Source organism: Trachypithecus francoisi, unplaced genomic scaffold, assembly GCF_009764315.1.
Source record: "Trachypithecus francoisi isolate TF-2019V2 unplaced genomic scaffold, Tfra_2.0 Lachesis_group5, whole genome shotgun sequence".
Taxonomy (NCBI): Eukaryota; Metazoa; Chordata; class Mammalia; order Primates; family Cercopithecidae; genus Trachypithecus; species Trachypithecus francoisi.
Genome location: NW_022681470.1, coordinates 13,027,818 through 13,046,126, shown reverse-complemented (window position 1 = coordinate 13,046,126; position 18,309 = coordinate 13,027,818). Strand labels below are relative to the sequence as shown.

The window sequence follows — 18,309 nt, the reverse complement described above, 5'->3', positions numbered from 1 at the left end:
CTCAAAAAAAAAAAAAAAAAAAAAAAAGAAACCTCTGTTTTATAATACAGATCTGAATATATTGTCCAATTTATTTTAAAAAGCTGTTTGAAGCCCAACTTTATAAAATGGCAGGCTCTTTAAAATAATGTTCAGTACCTTCTACCTTCTAGGAACTATTCTAAATACATTATATATATCAACATTTCATCCCTATGTTAATCTCCATGAGGGAGATTCTTTTATCCCTAAGTTTACAGATGATAAAACTGAGGCAGAGGAGGTCACACAGCTAGAAAATGGCAGAGCTTGGATTGAGAGCCATGGAGCCTGCTTATAAAAGTGAGGTGTTATTTAACTATACAGTTTTAACAAACCTTAAAATATCAGAAGTCCTAATCAGCGTATTTAAGACTTGGAAGTTTAACCTCCCTTAGAAACACAGCTGAACATAATGGGAAGTGCTAATAAACACAGACAGTTATAAATTTATCAGGTTCCTAAAATTGGTTCCCCGATGACACAGAGAACCTAATTAGGATCAGCTTTCTTTGTGGTCTTTGTTTTTTTGTTTTTGAGACAGGGTCTCGCTCTGTTACCCAGGCTGGAGTGCAGTAGAGTGAACAGATCATAGCTTACTGCAGCCTCAAACTGCTGGGCTCAGACTGTAGCCTCGAACTGCAGTCCTCCTATCTCAGCCTCCCAAGCAGCTGGAACTACAGGTGTGAGCCACCACACTTGGCTAATTTTTTTTTTTCTGGAGACATAGGGTCTCACTATGTTGCCCAGGCTGGTTTTGTGCTCTTCCTCCCGCCTTGGTATCCCAAAGTGCTGGAGAAGCTTTCTTTACCCTCACCAAAATTTTTACCAACTTTTAATTTTAAGGCATAAATAATATTACTTGTGTTTTAAATTTTTTTACAATTTTTTCTTTTACAGAAATAAATTAGACAATAATTCTAAGAGAAAGTGATTCATAATATTTGTTTCTTCAAGGTTATTATAAATTAACTGGTAAAACCAGCAGTTTTCCAAAAGTTCAAAATTTGGTAATTCAGGATTTATCTAAGCATAAGGAACTTCCAAATGCATATGAATCACACTGAAAAAGAGAGTCTCCTGGATCCTAAAGTTTCGATTCTGTAAAGAATCTCTACAGATACCCCAAGTCAATCTCTCAAAAATGATGAAACAGGTCGGGCGTGGTGGCTCATGCCTGTAATCTCAGCACTTTGGGAGGCTGAGGCGGGTGGATTACGAGGTCAGGAGTTCGAGGCCGGCCTGGCCAAGATGGTGAAACTCCATTTCTACTAAAAATACAAAAATTAGCTAGGCGCAGTTGTGGGCACCTGTAATCCCAGCTACTTGGGAGGCTGAGGCAGGAGAATTTCTTGAACCCAGGTGGCAGAGGTTGCAGTGAGCCAAGATGGCACAACTGCACTCCAGCCTGGGCAACATAGCAAGACTCCATCTCCAAAAAAAAAAAAAAAAAAAGAGACATAAATTTAGATGAAAGATATTTTAGTCTATTAAAAACAGACTCCAGGGCATGGTGGCTCATGCCTGCAATTCCAGTGCTTTGGGATGCTGAGGCTGGTGGATCCCTTGAGGGCAGCAATTCAAGATCAGCCCAGGCAAGACAGCGAGACCTCAGCTCTACAAAAAATTAGCCAGGTGTCGTGGCACGTGCCTGTAGTCCTAGCAGGGTGGTGAGGCATGAGGATCACATGAGCCCAGGAGTTTGAGGTTATAGTGAGCCATGATTGTGCCACTGCATGCTAGCCTAGGTGACAGAACAAGACCGTGTCTCTAAAACACATAATAAAATAAAATAACAAAAAACGAAAACAGACTCCATACTATTAAGCTTAGCAACTTTGACTCAACACCAAGAATGTGTATGGCAGTCGAGAGAAAAGATGACTTACCTGGATTTGTGATGTTGAGTAGTTTACAGGAATAAGGGTCCTCCCTGTCTTCCACAGGCACGTCACAGCCATGAGCACCTATTATGAACTTCACAAGCACACTGAGAGATGTGTGGGCATTAACATCAGTTACTGATCTTCACCTCGCACATGCACGTTTCCTCACGCCCATTTCAGAGCTTTTACTTTGAGACACAAGTGTTTATGAGGATTAATTCTCTACCTTTATTCTTCTAGTCTAGCAAAATGGGGGAACAAGCAAATTGAAAGTTGCTAACTACCAAGTTATTTATGCACGAGTCCTTCATTGCAATGCTATATTAAAGCAAGTAAGAATATGTCTGGCCTCGCTACCAGCAAATGTTCGTATCATTTAGAAGCAAACTATAGTAAAGTCAGCTTCTCATGCCCACACCTAAAAACATATCTATATCTAAAATTTTCCTTTGTTGCCTTCTTCTATTTCAGAAGGTGTTCCTTTTGCTCAGGATTAGGTCTTTCCATCCAAGAGGATATCCCCTTCTCTCCTAGACCTTGCTTCACTGGTTACCCCTGTAACTAGTGGCTCCTTCTCTCCACAGTAAAAACATGATAAAATCCTGACTCTGATTATTCTCTTCACCTTCCATCCTTCCTTGCTATCACACTTTACACTGAGGTCCTACAAAGAAACTAAAATTGCAGCCTCTTGTTTCTTACTTCCCACTCATTTTATAAAACAAGAGTTTTAGCTTTAACATCACCACCTCCACTGAGATTCCACTAATGTAACCAATGAGCTGCTGCTAAATCAATAGACACTCTTCAACTCTTACCTTCCTGGCTTCTCCACAGCTTGATACTGCCCAGTTCCCTAAAATGCTCTCTTCCCTTCCTTCCGCGGCCTGCTCAGTCATCTTCACTGGCTCTTATTCCCCAGCTTGTCCACTGAGAGGGGGATTAGTTCAGGGTTCGGCCCTTGGGTTTCTTCTCAATCTACTCCTTTTTTTTACTTCCTTTCCCTAGACAATACTATTTTTTCTCAAGGCTTCAACTAGCATGGGAATGATTCCTGAATTAGTAACTCTAGTTTTATTCCTTTTTTTCCTTTTTTTTGTGAGACAGAGTCTCGCTTTGTCACCCAGGCTGGAGTGCAACGGCGCAGTCTCGGCTCTCTGCAGCCTCCACCTTCCAGGTTCAAGCGATTCTCCTGCCTCAGCCTCCCAAATAGCTGGGAATACAGGCATGTGCCACCATGCATGGCTAATTTTTGTATTTTTAGTAGAGATGGGGTTTCACCATTTTGGCCAGGCTGGTCTCGAACTCTTGGCCTCAAGTGATCTGCCTGCCTTGGCCTCCCAAAGTGCTGGGATTACAAGTGCGAGCCACTGTGCCCAGTCCTGAATTAGTAACTCTAGTTTAGACCCATGTTCTAAGTAAAGGACCTATAAATTCATTGGACGTCTTCATCTAGATAACCCACAGACAGCTGTGTGCTAAAGCCTGCTACTACTGACTTCTGAGAGTCAACTGTCAACTTTTCAGAAATTTTGTGAGACGGTTATTAAACACAGCCTTTATTTAAAATTAAATTATATAACCTTATAATTAAATATATATCAAAAAAAGGGAATACTCAAATTAACCACAATGTTTTACTACATTTTACTATTGTTTATGTTCTTGAGGTAATTTATATTTATTACATCTACATGGTGAAATAGTATACATGGCAAGCTATTGCTTATCTTTCCCCGACTCTGTGTTCAGAGATGTTACGTTAGTCACCCGTATTGGCCATGGTGGGAATATTCACACCCCAGAAACTGGCACATTGTACAAATAAGGGTTTGGTTTATTGTTTTGCTGATAATACAAATTAAGCTTAATGTAATGTGTCTGTCTATAGCCATTACAGAGTGAATAGTTCATAAAAACAGTCAAGGAAGATACAATTCCAGTATTCAAAAACTATTACCTGATACAGCATAGAACTCACTGACTTTATTAAGTGTAAAGCTGACATATCTTGTCAATTTAGTCTTCACTGTTTAACTTAAAATAAAGACTTTTGTCAGAACTATACTCTTTTGTTAAATGCAACCATAAGTTGGTCGTAGATAGGAGAGTCTGACACACAACAAAAGCGTTCTATGAGAATCAACCGACTTCATGGAATTTACGATAAACAGTATTGTATAGGTTATTATCTGTCAATTACTGCTGTATATCCTTTATGTCAATAAAATGTATAATAAACATGTATGTACACATAAGCATCCTTTTTAAACCCAGAAAGCCAGTTAGTAAACCTTTAACAGTACACCACTGCCTGTAGGAACCTCAAGGTCAACATATACACAACTGAGCTTCTTTCCCATGAAACCTGCTCTTCTCATGTAGTATTTTTGTTTTGATTGATTCCACTATTCTCCAAGTCAGAACACTAGCAATCTTCCCAGCCTCCTCCTTCATTTTCTACAGTCAATGACCTTATTCTCTCATAAGGTCACCTCTGCAGATCAGCTCCTCAGCACTCAACCTTCCGCATGCCTGTTATACATGATCTGCTGTCTGCCTCTCACAGTCATATGCTTCCCCCCTCTTTTCTTTATATACATCTCTCTGCTCTCCTACCTCTCCTGGTTACTTCTCTCACACTGTGCCACAACCCTTCCCCCACCACCACAAGCCCTGTGCTCCAGTTATATAGAAGCGTTAGGAGTTTCTCATACACCCCGGGCTCTTTGCTATCTACTTATATCACAGCACATGTAACATTTTATTACACTATCACACCTATTTCCTTCTACTAAATGTCAAGCCCCTCCTAACACTCAGGCTACACTGTATTTCTCTTTGTATTCTACCACACATACCACACTATCTACTTACAGAAGTACTTAGTGTTGAGTTTGGGTCCTTTGGAGAAATGCAAGAATGGAAAATATGCCATAACCACAGAACCACAGTTTCTGTTACTAATTACCAATTAAGGCAGAATACCTTTCATAGACAACTAGCATTTGGAATAAAAGTATAAACAGAAATGAGTAAATGTGCTAACTAAATTATTGCTAGTGTGTATCAAATTTGTTTTTGGAGCCATCTTACTAGGTACTCTTACTAGATCCACAAAATTACTATGTCCCAGGAAGGTGTTTTTGCCTAATATCTATTTTTATACAGACAGCTGATTATTTTCATAACACAAATCGAGCGTGCAAAATTTAAATCAAGACTGTTATGATGGCAAATAAATTAGTGGCGAATGTCTGAATATTAACTTTACTCATTACATTTGGTTCTGAGTCATTCATTCAATAGTTGTTGAGTGCCTTTGTCTGCACCAAGCTAGGTTTTAGGTATTGGGAAAACACCAGTGAAAAAAACCTGAACCCCCAGTGCTCATGAAACCTACATTCAAGTGGAGGAAGACAAACAATTTTACAACTATATACAATACAGATGCCAGTTGGTGGTAAGTGTTACCAAAAAAAATTAAAGCCAACTAAGGGAGACAGAAACAAGATAGGGATGGGTTGCTATTTCATATGGGGCTGTCTGCTCGAGTGACATCTAAGCAGACACCTGAAGGAAGTGAGTCCCGAGCACATTAGTGAGGGAGGACATAGCAAATGCAAAGGCCCTGAGGCAGGAGCACTTTTAGTGTATGAAAGTACAGTAAGGCGGCCAGGGTACGGAAAGTAGATGTAGATAAGGTCAAAGACCACAACAAAGACTTGGGGTTTCATTCTGAGCAAGAAAGGAGGTCAATGGAGGGGTATGAATAGAGAATTGACATAATTTGACTAATTTTAAAAGGATCACTCTGGCTGCTGTATGGAAAATACAATGTAGGGGGTCAAAGGTAGAAGCAGTAAGTTCAAAGAAGGGGGCTTCTGCAATAACCCAGGTGAGAAGTAACGGCAGCCTAGATCAGATGGTAGTGGTAAAGGCGGTGAGAAGTCACATTCTGGGGCTGGTCTAAGCAGCATTAGGAAGGTATGCTGATCGACTGGATGTGGCAGGTAAAAGGAAAAATCAGGATAACACCAAGGGTTTTGGTCTGAGCAACCGGTGGAGGAGTCACTATTTTCTGACAGGGAAATACTGTAGGAAGTACAGCTTTTGGAGGTGGTTCTGATAGTAGTGATGATTCTGAGGTCTTTCATTTGCTGTGTAATAGGCTCTATTATCACTGCAACCATGAACTAAAGAAAACGGTCTTCAAAAGGAATGAAAGCTACTATGAGAAAGCACTACTAGCGACAAGAAAATTCACAATTAAGCTGGGTTCGGTGGCTCACGCTTGTAATCCCAGCACTTTGGGAGGCCGAGGCAAGCAGATCACCTGAGGTCAGGAGTTCAAGACCAACCTGGCCAACATGGTGAAACCCCATCTCTACTAAAAATACAAAAATTAGCCAGGCACGGTGGCAGGTGCCTGTAATCCCAGCTACTTGGGAGGCTGAGGCAGGAGAATCGCTTGAACCCAAGGAAGTGGAGGTTGCAGTGAGCTGAGATCGGGCCACTGCACTTCAGCCTGAGCGACAGAGCGAAATTCCGTCTCAAAAAATAAAAATAAAAATAAATTCACAACTGCAATTTGCTTGTATAGCTACTTAGTCACAAATGTGCCAGTGCTATTCTATCCTGAAAGGGCATTCTCTGCTTATCACCCGAGTCTTCACATAAATAGAAGTCAACTTTCTATGCATTTCTTCTCCTAGTCCCTCACCACACAATCTTCAGAGGCTGATCTCATTGAGAACAGCCTAAGGCTCTGGGCTCCTAACTAATAACTGAGAGCTATCTAACATCAGCATGAAAGGGATTACCAAAGCTCAGTTTTGGAAGGGTAGTCAGGAAAAAGAGCATGGCATATTACACACTGCAGATTACACAACTAAAAAATACTACAAAACTGAAAAAAATTAAATTTATCTCTGTGAAGTTAGTGAAAAGTATATTTAGACATGCACGTGTCTAAGGAGAAAACTGCTCTAAAATGGAACCTTTTAAGAATTGCTATTCTAAATCAAAGCGAAAAGCAAACAAATCACACTGGGTATCTAAATACTACATATGCTAACCAGTGAATATACTCTCTTCCAACTATCATTTGGCTTAAAATGTTGGTTAAATTTACTTTTTGGCCCAAACTATACGGAAGAAAAGCAAATGAAACAGCCATTTCTCCCAGGAAGAAGCCACATATCTGAATGAACATTTCTATTCAAAATAAGGTTTTTCAGAACTTTTTTTTTTTTTTAATTACGCAGGGACTCATTCTCATCACGCAGGCTGGAATGCAGTGGTGCAATCACGGCTCACTGCAGCCTCAATTTTCTAGGCTCCAGCAATCCTTCTACCTCAGCCTCCCGGGTAGCTAGGACTACAGGCACGCACCACCATGCCTGGCTAGGTTTTTCAGAACTCTTATTTCAATAAACCAGGCAAGGCAACAACTCAGAAAACCTACCGTTGACTTAATGTGGGATGCTGTAGCAAATGCCCCATCCAGGTGCTTCTTATCACGTTTCGAAGTTCATGGTTATTGCGAGCTGACAACACACCAACTACCACATCATAGTGAGTAGATTTCCACTGAGGAAATAAGGCCGACTGATCTAGAAATAAGAACAATACATTAGAAATAAGTCATGTATCAATTACTATGAAGTTCAATATGTATCATAAGTTTATTACAAAGTAAGTATATGTTTGTACGAAATTCAGATAAATACAAAGAAAAGAATTTTTAAATCACATATAAACCCAGTATCCAGAGACAACCACTAATAACATTTTGGTGTAGAGTCTTTTTTGTCTTTCACGTATATATGTATGTATTCATGCTCACATAAGTATATTAATTCTTCAAAACAAATGTTTGTGGTAAGAATCTGTTTCAAAAGGCAATGTAGCATAAAAAAATAGTAGGCATTAAAAGTCAATTAGGCCACAGTTAGAATCCAGGCTCAGTCATACATTAGCTATAAGTTATTTAGCTTCTTGAGCTTCAGTTTCCTCAACTACAAAATGGGTATAATAATACTTCTCATAACGCTGTTGTAAAAATTAAATGAGATAACATGTATAAAGCTCATGGTTTAGTATCAGTTATACAGGAGGCATTCAATGGCAACTAAAAAAATGTGCTTTGGAAAGTGAGGTCCTACATTAATGTTAGGTATTAAGTTTGGCGGATGAAGTTGAAGGACTTCCATACTGGAAAGTAATGCAACCCTTATTTATGTCAATGAATTCTACAGCCCGTAAACCTTTTACTACCTACTAAATATTCTAAAGAATGACGGGAAAGCAATATTTTTAGTAAAAAAAAAAAAAAAAATAAAGTAACAAGTCATTCTGAACGGCTCATTTTTTATTGTCATAAGGTCTAATGGGCAGGGTTACATTTCCATCTAAAACTTGTCCTTAGAGGACAGAAGAGAAAGATATACTTTGTCCTTGTTTTTCATCACCAGTTTTAAGGCTTGAGAGCTACAAGACTATATATAGCTATGATGAGGTATCCATTTCATCTCTTTCTCCAGTGGTGGGAACTGATCCAAAAAGTTTCCAAAAATAAATTACTGAAGCCCAGACTCTTTACTACATTAAATGCAATGTTTTTATATACCATGGGATCTAGGTATTCAGTCTAAAAGACAACAAAACCACGTTGATATTTTTTTCAAAGGCCCAATTAAAATAATAAAAACAGATCTTTCTACTAGGATAAGGATCTAATACAGAAATTTTTGTGTAGATACCTTATTTTCCACAGTAGATATATTTCTTAAAATGTTCCATTCTAGGGCAGGCACAGTGCTCACACCTGTAATCCCAGCACTTTGGAAGGCCAAGGGGGGCGGATCACCTGAGGTCGGAAGTTTGAAACCAGCCTGACCAACATGGAGAAACCCTGTCTCTACTAAAAATACAAAATTAGCTGGGTGCGGTGGCACTTGCCTGTCTTCCCAGCTACTGGGGAGGCTGAGGCAGGAGAATCTCTTGAACCTGGGAGATGGAGGCTGCGGTGAGCCAAGATCACACCATTGCACTCCAGCCTGGGCAACAAGAGTGAGACTCCACCTCAAAAAACAACAAAAAAAAGTTCCATTCCAAATGGAATATAGGTATTTATTATTTCACCCTACAATGAGTCATGTACTAAAAGGAATTCTTTTATAAAGACAAAATGTATTTTTAAATAAACTCAAATTTTCATGGATTAAGCTTATTAATAGGCCATATTTATTGAATACCTAATCTGTGAAAAGCACTACATATAGAGTATCATTTAACGTTCACAACCCATTGAGGTAGGTACTTGTTCTTTTTTTGAGACGGAGTCCCACTCTGTGGCCCAGTCTGGAGTGCAGTGGCGCGATCTCGGCTCACTGCGACCTCTGCCGCCCAGGTTCAAGTGATTCTCCTGCCTCAGGCTCCCCAGTAGCTGGGATTAAAGGCGCCTGCCACCATGCCTGGCTAATTTCTGTAGTTTTAGTAGAGATGGGGTTTCACCATCTTGGCCAGGCTGGTCTTGAACTCCTGACCTTGTGATCCACCACGTCGGCCTCCCAAAGTGCTGGGATTACAGGGGTGAGCCACCACGCCTGGTCTGGTACTTGTTGAACAAATGAAACACACAGAGAATTCTGTAACTGAAGTCAAACAGCTTGGAAATGGCTGGGCTAAGATTTAATCCCAGGCAATCTAACTCCATTCTTTATCACTGTTCTAGTCTATAGCTATACAGCTTAATACAGCTTATCTGAGTCTAAATTCTGATCTTTTAATGCACAATACCAGTTCAACTGGTGAATTAGCAACAAGCGGATCTCAACACGCTGGGTAACACATCCATTTTTTTGAATTCATGGCTCAGAACGTTTTTTCTCAGATACATAATTATATGATGAAAGTTGTACCTAGTGCTGGAACTCACTCTAAATGAGTGTCTGAATTCGGAGACTAATTTAAATGACTACATAAAATTGACAATATGCCTCCCCACCTTTTTCACACAGAAATATTATGTACATTCTAGTGTCAGGAAGGAGGCAAAGGTTCTGACACTGATTCCACAGCCAACATATTGTATTACGTAAGTATGAAGTTATTTAAATCCCTGTGCTTCAACTTTTTTTTTTTTTTTTTTTGAGACGGAGTCTCGCTCTGTCGCCCAGGCTGGAGTGCAGTGGCTGGATCTCAGCTCACTGCAAGCTCCGCCTCCTGGGTTCACGCCATTCTCCTGCCTCAGCCTCCCGAGTAGCTGGGACTACAGGCGCCCGCCACCTCGCCCGGCTAATTTTTTGTATTTTTTTAGTAGAGACGGGGTTTCATCATGTTAGCCAGGATGGTCTCGATCTCCTGACCTCGTGATCCGCCCGTCTCGGCCTCCCAAAGTGCTGGGATTACAGGCTTGAGCCACCGCGCCCGGCAACTTCTTATTTAGAGAAAACTGACACAAAAAAATGTTTTAGATATTCTATTTCATTTGTTTCAAAGTCTCATCTCAAAAGATTAAAAGCTGTAGGGCAAAAACCACATTTAATCTAAATGCCTCTTTTATCTGACATCATCAGAAAATAAGGATGCTGCACAAAAGCAAACTTTCACAATATTTGAAACATCACTTTTAATGCCAAAAATTTACTACCTTATTTTTGATGGCTAATCAAAGCAAATTTTTTAGAAATAGATTACATAGAGAATAATTTAATCTTTTCTTGAAGTCTCAAAATCTTCATGAAAATTTCTCAAATCTATCCCTTTCTTGTCATTATTAATTCTAGCTGCGGCTCAGTTTGGTCTGTTTTTTCACCTGGACTAATATGAGGGCATCCTAACTGGTTTCTACCTGAATTCTCCATATAATTGTCAAACAAGATTTTTCTAAAAATAATAAAGAAATACAAAGATTACCACGTGGCATGAAAATCCCATGGATTATGGATGTAAACTACTTTTTGATCTTATTCCACCTCTGCCACTCTCAATGCCCCCTGCTTCTAACCCATGTCTAAGCTGCTTCTGTTCAGCTGCTTTACTTTACAGGCATTTCTCTTTTTCTTGCAGAGGAGAAGTGACACGGCATACTGCGGTCTTTTAGAGAACTACTTCCAGATATACTGAAGTCAAATTTCAGAAAAATAGGTTTTTTAACCACATACCATTAAAGTAAATTAGTCCAACACTCCTGAGTACTGTGTTACACAGTACAAAACCCAAAGTAGCTGCATAATAAAATACCTGTGTAAGAATGTTCCTCAAATTTCTAGCTCCCCTTACCAATCTGGCTCTGAACTCTTACCACCTTCTGTTTTATGTTACAAGAACAGGGTACCTAGTTGATTCCGGTGTCTAGAAACAGAGGGAAAAAAAAGTGCTAAGAAGTAAATGTGATACAAAACGACATAAAGATAATACAGAAAAGAAAAAAGGCAAATAGCAAAACTATGAAAACATGTTCAACTTCAATAAGAATCAAGTTTGAATTACAGCAATGAGACACCAGTTTTCTCCTACATTCAAACTGACAAATGTCTTCTTAAATGATAGTAACTAAATAATGGGTACTTCAAGGAAATGTTGTTAGTGATTTCAAGAAAGTGGCTACTCTCCACCAGGCATGGTGTCTCATGTCTGTAATCCCAGCTTCAACTCTGGGAGGCCGAGGAGGGCAGATCACAAGGTCAGAATTTCGAGACCAGCCTGGCCAATATGGCGAAACCCCGTCTTTATTAAAAATAAAAAAAAAATTAGCTGGGCGTGGTGGTGCATGCCTGTAATCACAGCTACTTGGGAGTCTGAGGCAGGAGAATTGCTTGAACCTGGGAGGCGGAGGTTACAGTGAGCCGAGATTGCGCCACTGCACTCCAGTCTGGGTGACAGAGTGAGACTCCTTCTAAAAAAAAAAAAAAAAGTGGCTACTCTCTTGCATTGCTGGAAGGAATGTAATTTGGTACAGCCATCTGCAGGGCAATTTGGCAATGTGTCAAATAATTTAGAATGGTATAATTTTGTCCAGCAATTCTAAGAACTCATCCTAAAGAAATAATCAGTGATATACTCAAAGATCTTTATTAATCATAGTGTCACCTATTAATAGCAAAAAACTGCAAGCTACATAAATGCATAAATAAGGGACTCATTAAATAAATTATGGTGTAGCTATATGACAGAATACTATGCAGCCATTAAAATTACATGTTAATCATATCATTAAACATTATTCTATTAATATATATTAAGACAAACAGGCTATAGGAACTATGTAGATACTAGATGGTTCCCTTTATATAAAGTACAAAAGTAGCCAAATTTCTGCCACTGGTTACTATCCCTGGTAGCCACAGAATAGAGCATGAAGGGAACTTCTGAAGCATTGATAGTTTTCTTTTTTTAAATTTGGGTGGTGATTAGTTGGGTGTGTTCAATTTGTGAAAATATATCAAGCTGCGCCAGTTTTATTCTCCTGATTTATTCACTCAAATGATAGAGCATCTCCTATGCTCACTGTTCTAGATGGCACAGATACAGCAGTAAACAAAATCTTCATAACGTCAGGAATAAATCACAGTCCCAAGCAAGCTCCCTGAGAGTAACCTAAGGGCCATGGGAAAGTTTTCCCTCTGAAGGTTCGGAGAAAATCACTAATAAAAGATTGATAGGAGAAAGGCATATAAATTTATTTGATCAGTAAAGATACAGGAGAAAATGCTCATTTCTATGCTTAGGTTTAACAAAGTATGGATAGCTATGTGGAAGTAAGATTGGACAGAAAGGTTAGGATCTAATGTTAACAGACGGAGCTGGAAAACCCGGCAAGGCCTATCTAGATTCTTCTTGTCCTCTCAGAGTATACACCTTCCTACTGGGTATGGGATAGGACCCACCCTGATATGAGGTTCTTATGACCTGTAATCAAAGAAGGTAGGTTAGGTAATTTTTACATAGAAAAGTGGTGGTGGGGGGTGGTGGTTAAGAGTAGTATGTTTAGGTTTTATGGCTTTGGGGACGAGGGATTTTAGTTTCTCCAGTTAGCCTCAGGTGAGAATGCAAGGCCAGAGAGAGGACAGCAGCAGCAGGCCAGAGACAGCTGCTTCTGAGGCCTTATTTTGGGGTATTGTTTTCTTCTGAGACCCTACAGTAAGAACTATTTCTTTTCTTTAATATGTAATATATCCTAAGAGTCTGGCAACCTGCTCGACTCTGCACTGAGTGGACACCCAAAGGTATACTAAAGTTTACGCGAGGGCCTGGCGCAGTGGCTCATGCCTGTAATCCTAGCACTTTGGGAGGCCGAGGTGAATATATCACTTGAGGTCAGGAGTTCGAGACCAGCCTGGCCAACATGGCAAAATGCAGTCTCTACTGATAATACAAAAATTAGCTGGACGTGGTGGTGCACACGTGTAATCCCTGCTACTCCGGAGGCTGAGGCAGGAGAATGGCTTGAACCTGGAAGCAGAGGTTGCAGTTAGCCAAGATGGAGTGCCACTGTACTCCAGCCTGGGCGACAGAGTGAAACTGTGTATCCACAAAAAAAAAAAAAAAAAAAAAAAGTCTAAAGAAGGTTGACATCAAAATTGATTGCTCAAAATAAGCCTAAGAGTCTTAAAAATCAGACCAAAATTCCACTCGCATATGCATGCTCTTGGAAGAGATCAGTGACAAATAGATACAAATCCTGAAAATGAAGAAAACATGTAAGCCTATCATAGATCTAATGATAAGGACAATCATCATACACACTACCAAAGACACCTCCCAAAACACACTAGCACAGGCATCAGCTGCCACCAGACTACCACCCCTCTCTAAAACTCATGGAGTGTTTACTATGAAACAGGCACTGTTCTGGGTGTTTCATTAACTGAATCTACACAATAAGTCTATGAGATCATCATTTTATAAATAAGGAAACTGAAGCACAGAGACACGATTAGCATATAGGGATAATTTTGGAAAAACTCACCCCAGGCAAAATTACAAAGCAAGCTCAATTTGTTTTTTGACCTTCTACTGGCCCTACGTCTGTTTCCATTAGATACTGTGAGCACCTTGGGAGCAAGGACTCGGCATCCAGCACAGAACCTAACACTCAAGTACTTGCTGAGTGAATATGCTCCTTTGTCTTGGTTTCTTTCTTTCCAAAGAGAAAGAGAAGTCTTCTTTTGTCACATCATTTTTCTAAATTAACCGTTAAATAATTCCTACTTAAGGCATTACCCAAAACGAGTTTTTTTTTTTTTTTTTTGAGACAGTCTCTCTCTCTGTCGCCCAAACTGGAGTGCAGTGGCCGGATCTCAGCTCACTGCAAGCTCCGCCTCCCGGGTTTACGCCATTCTCCTGCCTCAGCCTCCCAGTAGCTGGGACTACAGGCGCCCGCCACCTCGCCCGGCTAGTTTTTTGTATTTTTTAGTAGAGACGGGGTTTCACCGGGTTAGCCAGGATGGTCTCGATCTCCTGACCTTGTGATCCGCCCGTCTCGGCCTCCCAAAGTGCTGGGATTACAGGCTTGAGCCACCGCGCCGGGCCCAAAACGAGTATTTTGTAATCAAGACAGCCTATGTTTAGATTCCTTAGTCCGATGGTTATCTCCACCTGCATTTTCCTCTGTCACCCTCAGGTGTGCTGGATTTCACTTTCTCTTTATCAGTTGCTTTCCCTGACTGGTTTAAGGGAAGCTATCACATTTAAAAAGTTGCTGATTCTGGAACTAACGTGACTCACTCACTTCATTCTGGTCCCTGCTCAACTGTTACCTCTTCAGAATGGAATAGACTTCCCTGACCTATTTAAAACCATCTCTTTAATCTCTTAACACTGCTTTATCTTTTTTCACTATACTTATCACTACCGCTGTGATATTTATAATTATTTCCTGATGTTCTGTCTTCCCTTCTAAATTGTAAACTATACGAGGGCAGGAAGTTTGGCTTGATTATTGCTGTAATTCCACACCTACAATCGGAGCTGGCACAGAGTAGGCTCTCAAATATTTGCTGAATCAACTGCCAGCCAGAGAGCCTTTTTTTTTTTTAACATTCAGGGAAGGTAAATCTTTCAAAAAAAAAACCCAAAAAACAAAACAAAACTGCCATGACTTAATGAGACTGAAGACAGACAAAGCAGTAGAAGAAAAAAAAAATACATTTAAAAATGTTAATTTGGCCGGGCGCAGTGGCTCACGCCTGTAATCCCAGCACTTTGGGAGGCCGAGGCGGGCGGATCACGAGGTTAGGAGATCGAGACCATCCTGGCTAACACGGTGAAACCCCATCTCTACTAAAAATACAAAAAATTAGCCGGGTGTGGTGGCGGGCGCCTGTAGTCCCAGCTACTCTGGAGGCTGAGGCAGGAGAATGGCATGAACCCAGGAGGCCGAGCTTGCAGTGAGCCGAGATCGCGCTACTGCACTCCAGCCTGGGCAACAGAGCAAGACTCCATCTCAAAAAAAAAAAAAGTTAATTCAAGAAAAGAATACTTAGCAAAATCTTGTGTTTTTTTTTTTTCTCCCATTAGGCTTAAAGTAAAAGCATTCAATTGTAAAAACACCCAACTATTTTAGTTTCAACATGGTGACAGCACAATGGTCACTGTAAAGGTGACCATGTGACAGTAAAGGAACCATGGGAAATTTTAGCATTTAAGATGCTTCCACTGCTTTTAGTTTTGAAAGTACCAAAAGGAAAAAAGGAAAGGTAGGAGTCAGTCGTGTTTAATTAATTAACTAATTAATTTTTTTGAGATGGAGTTTCGCTCTTGTCACTGAGGCTGGAGTGCAATGGTGCAATCTTGGCTCACTGCAACCTCCACCTCCCAGGTTCAAGTGATTCTCCTGCCTCAGCCTCCTGAGTAGCTGGGATTACAAGCATGCACCACCATGACCGGCAAATTTTTGTATTTTCAGTAGATACAGGGTTTCGCCATGTTGGCCAGGCTGGTCTTGAACTCCTGACCTCAGGTGATCCACCCACCACAGCTTCCCAAAGTGTTGGGATTACAGGCGTGAGCCACCGTGCCCCGCCAGTCAAGTTTAACTTAGATTATTAAAATATCGATGGGTTGACAGGTGCAGCAAACCACCATGGCACACGTTTACCTATGTAACAAACTTGCACATCCCGCACACATATCCCGGAACTTAAAAAAAAAAATCCTATTTATTATCTGATCAGATACACAGTACTCATTCAAAGCCACAGTTAATTAACATAACCAGTGTTGATCTTCTTACCTACGTTATTACCCTGTCCCTTTCTACGTTCTATTTCTTCATTTCCTTAATCTAGCCTGGTCTAACTGGATGGTAGATAAAGGAATCATCCTTCACGTGCAGTAAGGGAGTAGGAAAAACTTGTCTCAAACTAAGAAACTGCCTAGCAAGTCTACCAAGATTTCAGTTTGAAGTCTACTAAGATTTCCGTTTTTGTTTGTTTTACTGAACCCTAAACAACCATTAAGGTCATCCACAGACTTAATGACGCTCTGCAAGGAGATTCCAGCAGGGCTCACTCATATAACAAAAGAGAGAAAGCTGTAACACACAAGCAGATGTTACAAAGCATTTTTTATATATGGCACTCTCTTCTTAGTTCACTTTACAAAAACCTAAAAAACACTGAGTAAAACCCTGGCCCATTAACTGGTTAAGTGCACAGTAACACTGTACTTTCGTTAAATCACTTAAATACCGTTCAATTCTATTCAGGTCACACAAATTCTTTTCAAAGAGCTAGTGATCTAATAAGAAAAGAGATTGTTACCAAAATAACCTCAACATAATTTCATATAACTGAGACTGTTTTGAGGATTGCCGAATACTTTCTACTTATAAGGCATAGAGTGCTGAACTGCAAATACTCAATTCTAATTTTAAGAACTTTTGGATTAGAAAACAGCTGTTTTTGGGAGAGACAGTAAGGAAAACAAAGTCCCAGTATAGTTACAAAATAAATATTATACAATATTTAAAAGAGCTTTCTAGGTTTCTTTCATGTCCTAGGGCAAGCCCTTAAAGATACAGGGAAAGCTAAGGTAGTGTTCAGGGTGGTGGAACCCACTAACAAAATAATCCACTGGGCACCGTGAGTAAAGCATTCTATTAGGCTGTGACGCGAAACAAGAACAAAGGTCTCATTCCTACGAGCGATTAAGTTTTAGAGTAAACAGACATGATCGTTAAAGAATTCGATATTTCCACGTAAACTGCATTAGCAGGTTATGCGACCCAAACTCACAGGAACAACTCCACTCTCGGCCATGCCCTATTTCATGTCTAGATTTGTTTAACCAACTTACATCATAATCCAAGAATACGAACTACTGTATATTCTTACAGCAAAGTTATTCCTTAAAAGCAAAACCCAGCCACCTTTGAAAGCACGCACACACATTATCCGTGGCACTAAAACACCAGTCTTGACGGAGAAAGACCAACAACTTGGGGGGTTAGAAAACAACTTCAGAGCCCGAGCTCCCAAAGCAGCAGGCGCTGGCGGCTGAAGGGCACACGAGGTTCCGCTCCCGGGCGAACCCGCGGCGTCCGACATCACCGGCCAGGCCTGGGAACAGGCGAAGGACTTGCAGCTGCGGGCGCCGGCTCTGCGGCCGTTAAGGGAAACGGGGAGGTGAGAAGTGGCGGGGACACGAAGAGAGAAAAGCTCCCTCAAGTTTGCCCGATGTTAACGCTCCAAGAATGAAAAGAGCCATTTGTTTCGTCTGGGGACCGTCGCGTTTGGCCCTTCCCCCGCCTCCAGCAATTCCCGGCGAAGCCCCGCGGCACGGAGCCGGGCCTCCCACCCCCCACGGCCGCCAACTCGCCCGGCTCCCCGAACCTCACCTGCAGGGCCGGCCCCGGAGGAGCGGGCGGGCGGCGGGGAGCGCAGCCGCAGCCAGAGGTGCAGCGCGGCCCCGAGCACACACGGGCACAGCAGCACCAGCCAGTTTCGCATTGGCCGCCCCCGCCGCGAGCCGGGCTCTCCCGCGTCCTAGCAGAGAGGGAGGGGACCTGCAAGTGCGGAGATTGAGGGGCGGCGGCTGACGCGCGACCACTCCGAGCACGCCCGCCCTCGCGCTCGGCGCCGTTCGGGGCACTCCTAGCTGCTACCTGCCCCGCTCCTCCGGTCCCTCAGACCGCGGGTGGCCGCGGCTTAGCCGGCCGAAGCCCCGCCCCCTCCGCCCGGCCTTCCCACCGGCTCCGCCCACCTTTTCTCCCACTCGCCCCGCCCTCTCCTTCCGCGTTCCCACCCGCGCCCGCCGGCCGGCCGGGAGCTGAAGTCCCGCTCTGGGCCCAGGCAGGGGGCGCCCGCGGTTTAGAAACCACATTTCCCATAATCCTAAGCACGCGCTTCCGTCACTCGGCAGCCGCGGAGGCAAAGCGGGAGGCCCCACACAGAGC

At 41.7% G+C, this 18,309-nt stretch overlaps 1 protein-coding gene across 3 annotated transcripts in view; it reads right to left on the bottom strand.

Moving 5' to 3' along the window:
* Positions 1–18,086, bottom strand: part of B3GALNT2 (beta-1,3-N-acetylgalactosaminyltransferase 2) — a 62,385-nt gene extending 44,299 nt beyond the window's left edge. For 2 of the 3 annotated variants that reach the window (XM_033200308.1, XM_033200309.1), the window contains exons 1-3: positions 17,752–18,086; positions 7,372–7,519; positions 1,908–2,008 (exon numbers count right to left, since the gene is read on the bottom strand). In XM_033200308.1, the coding sequence (XP_033056199.1) occupies positions 1,908–2,008; positions 7,372–7,519; positions 17,752–17,863 (361 nt within the window). In that variant the 5' untranslated portion in view covers positions 17,864–18,086. Of the gene's footprint in view, positions 1–1,907; positions 2,009–7,371; positions 7,520–8,867; positions 8,991–17,751 lie in introns of all 3 variants that reach the window. The other variant, XM_033200310.1, reaches the window with a different exon arrangement.
* Positions 18,087–18,309: the final 223 nt, after the last annotated feature.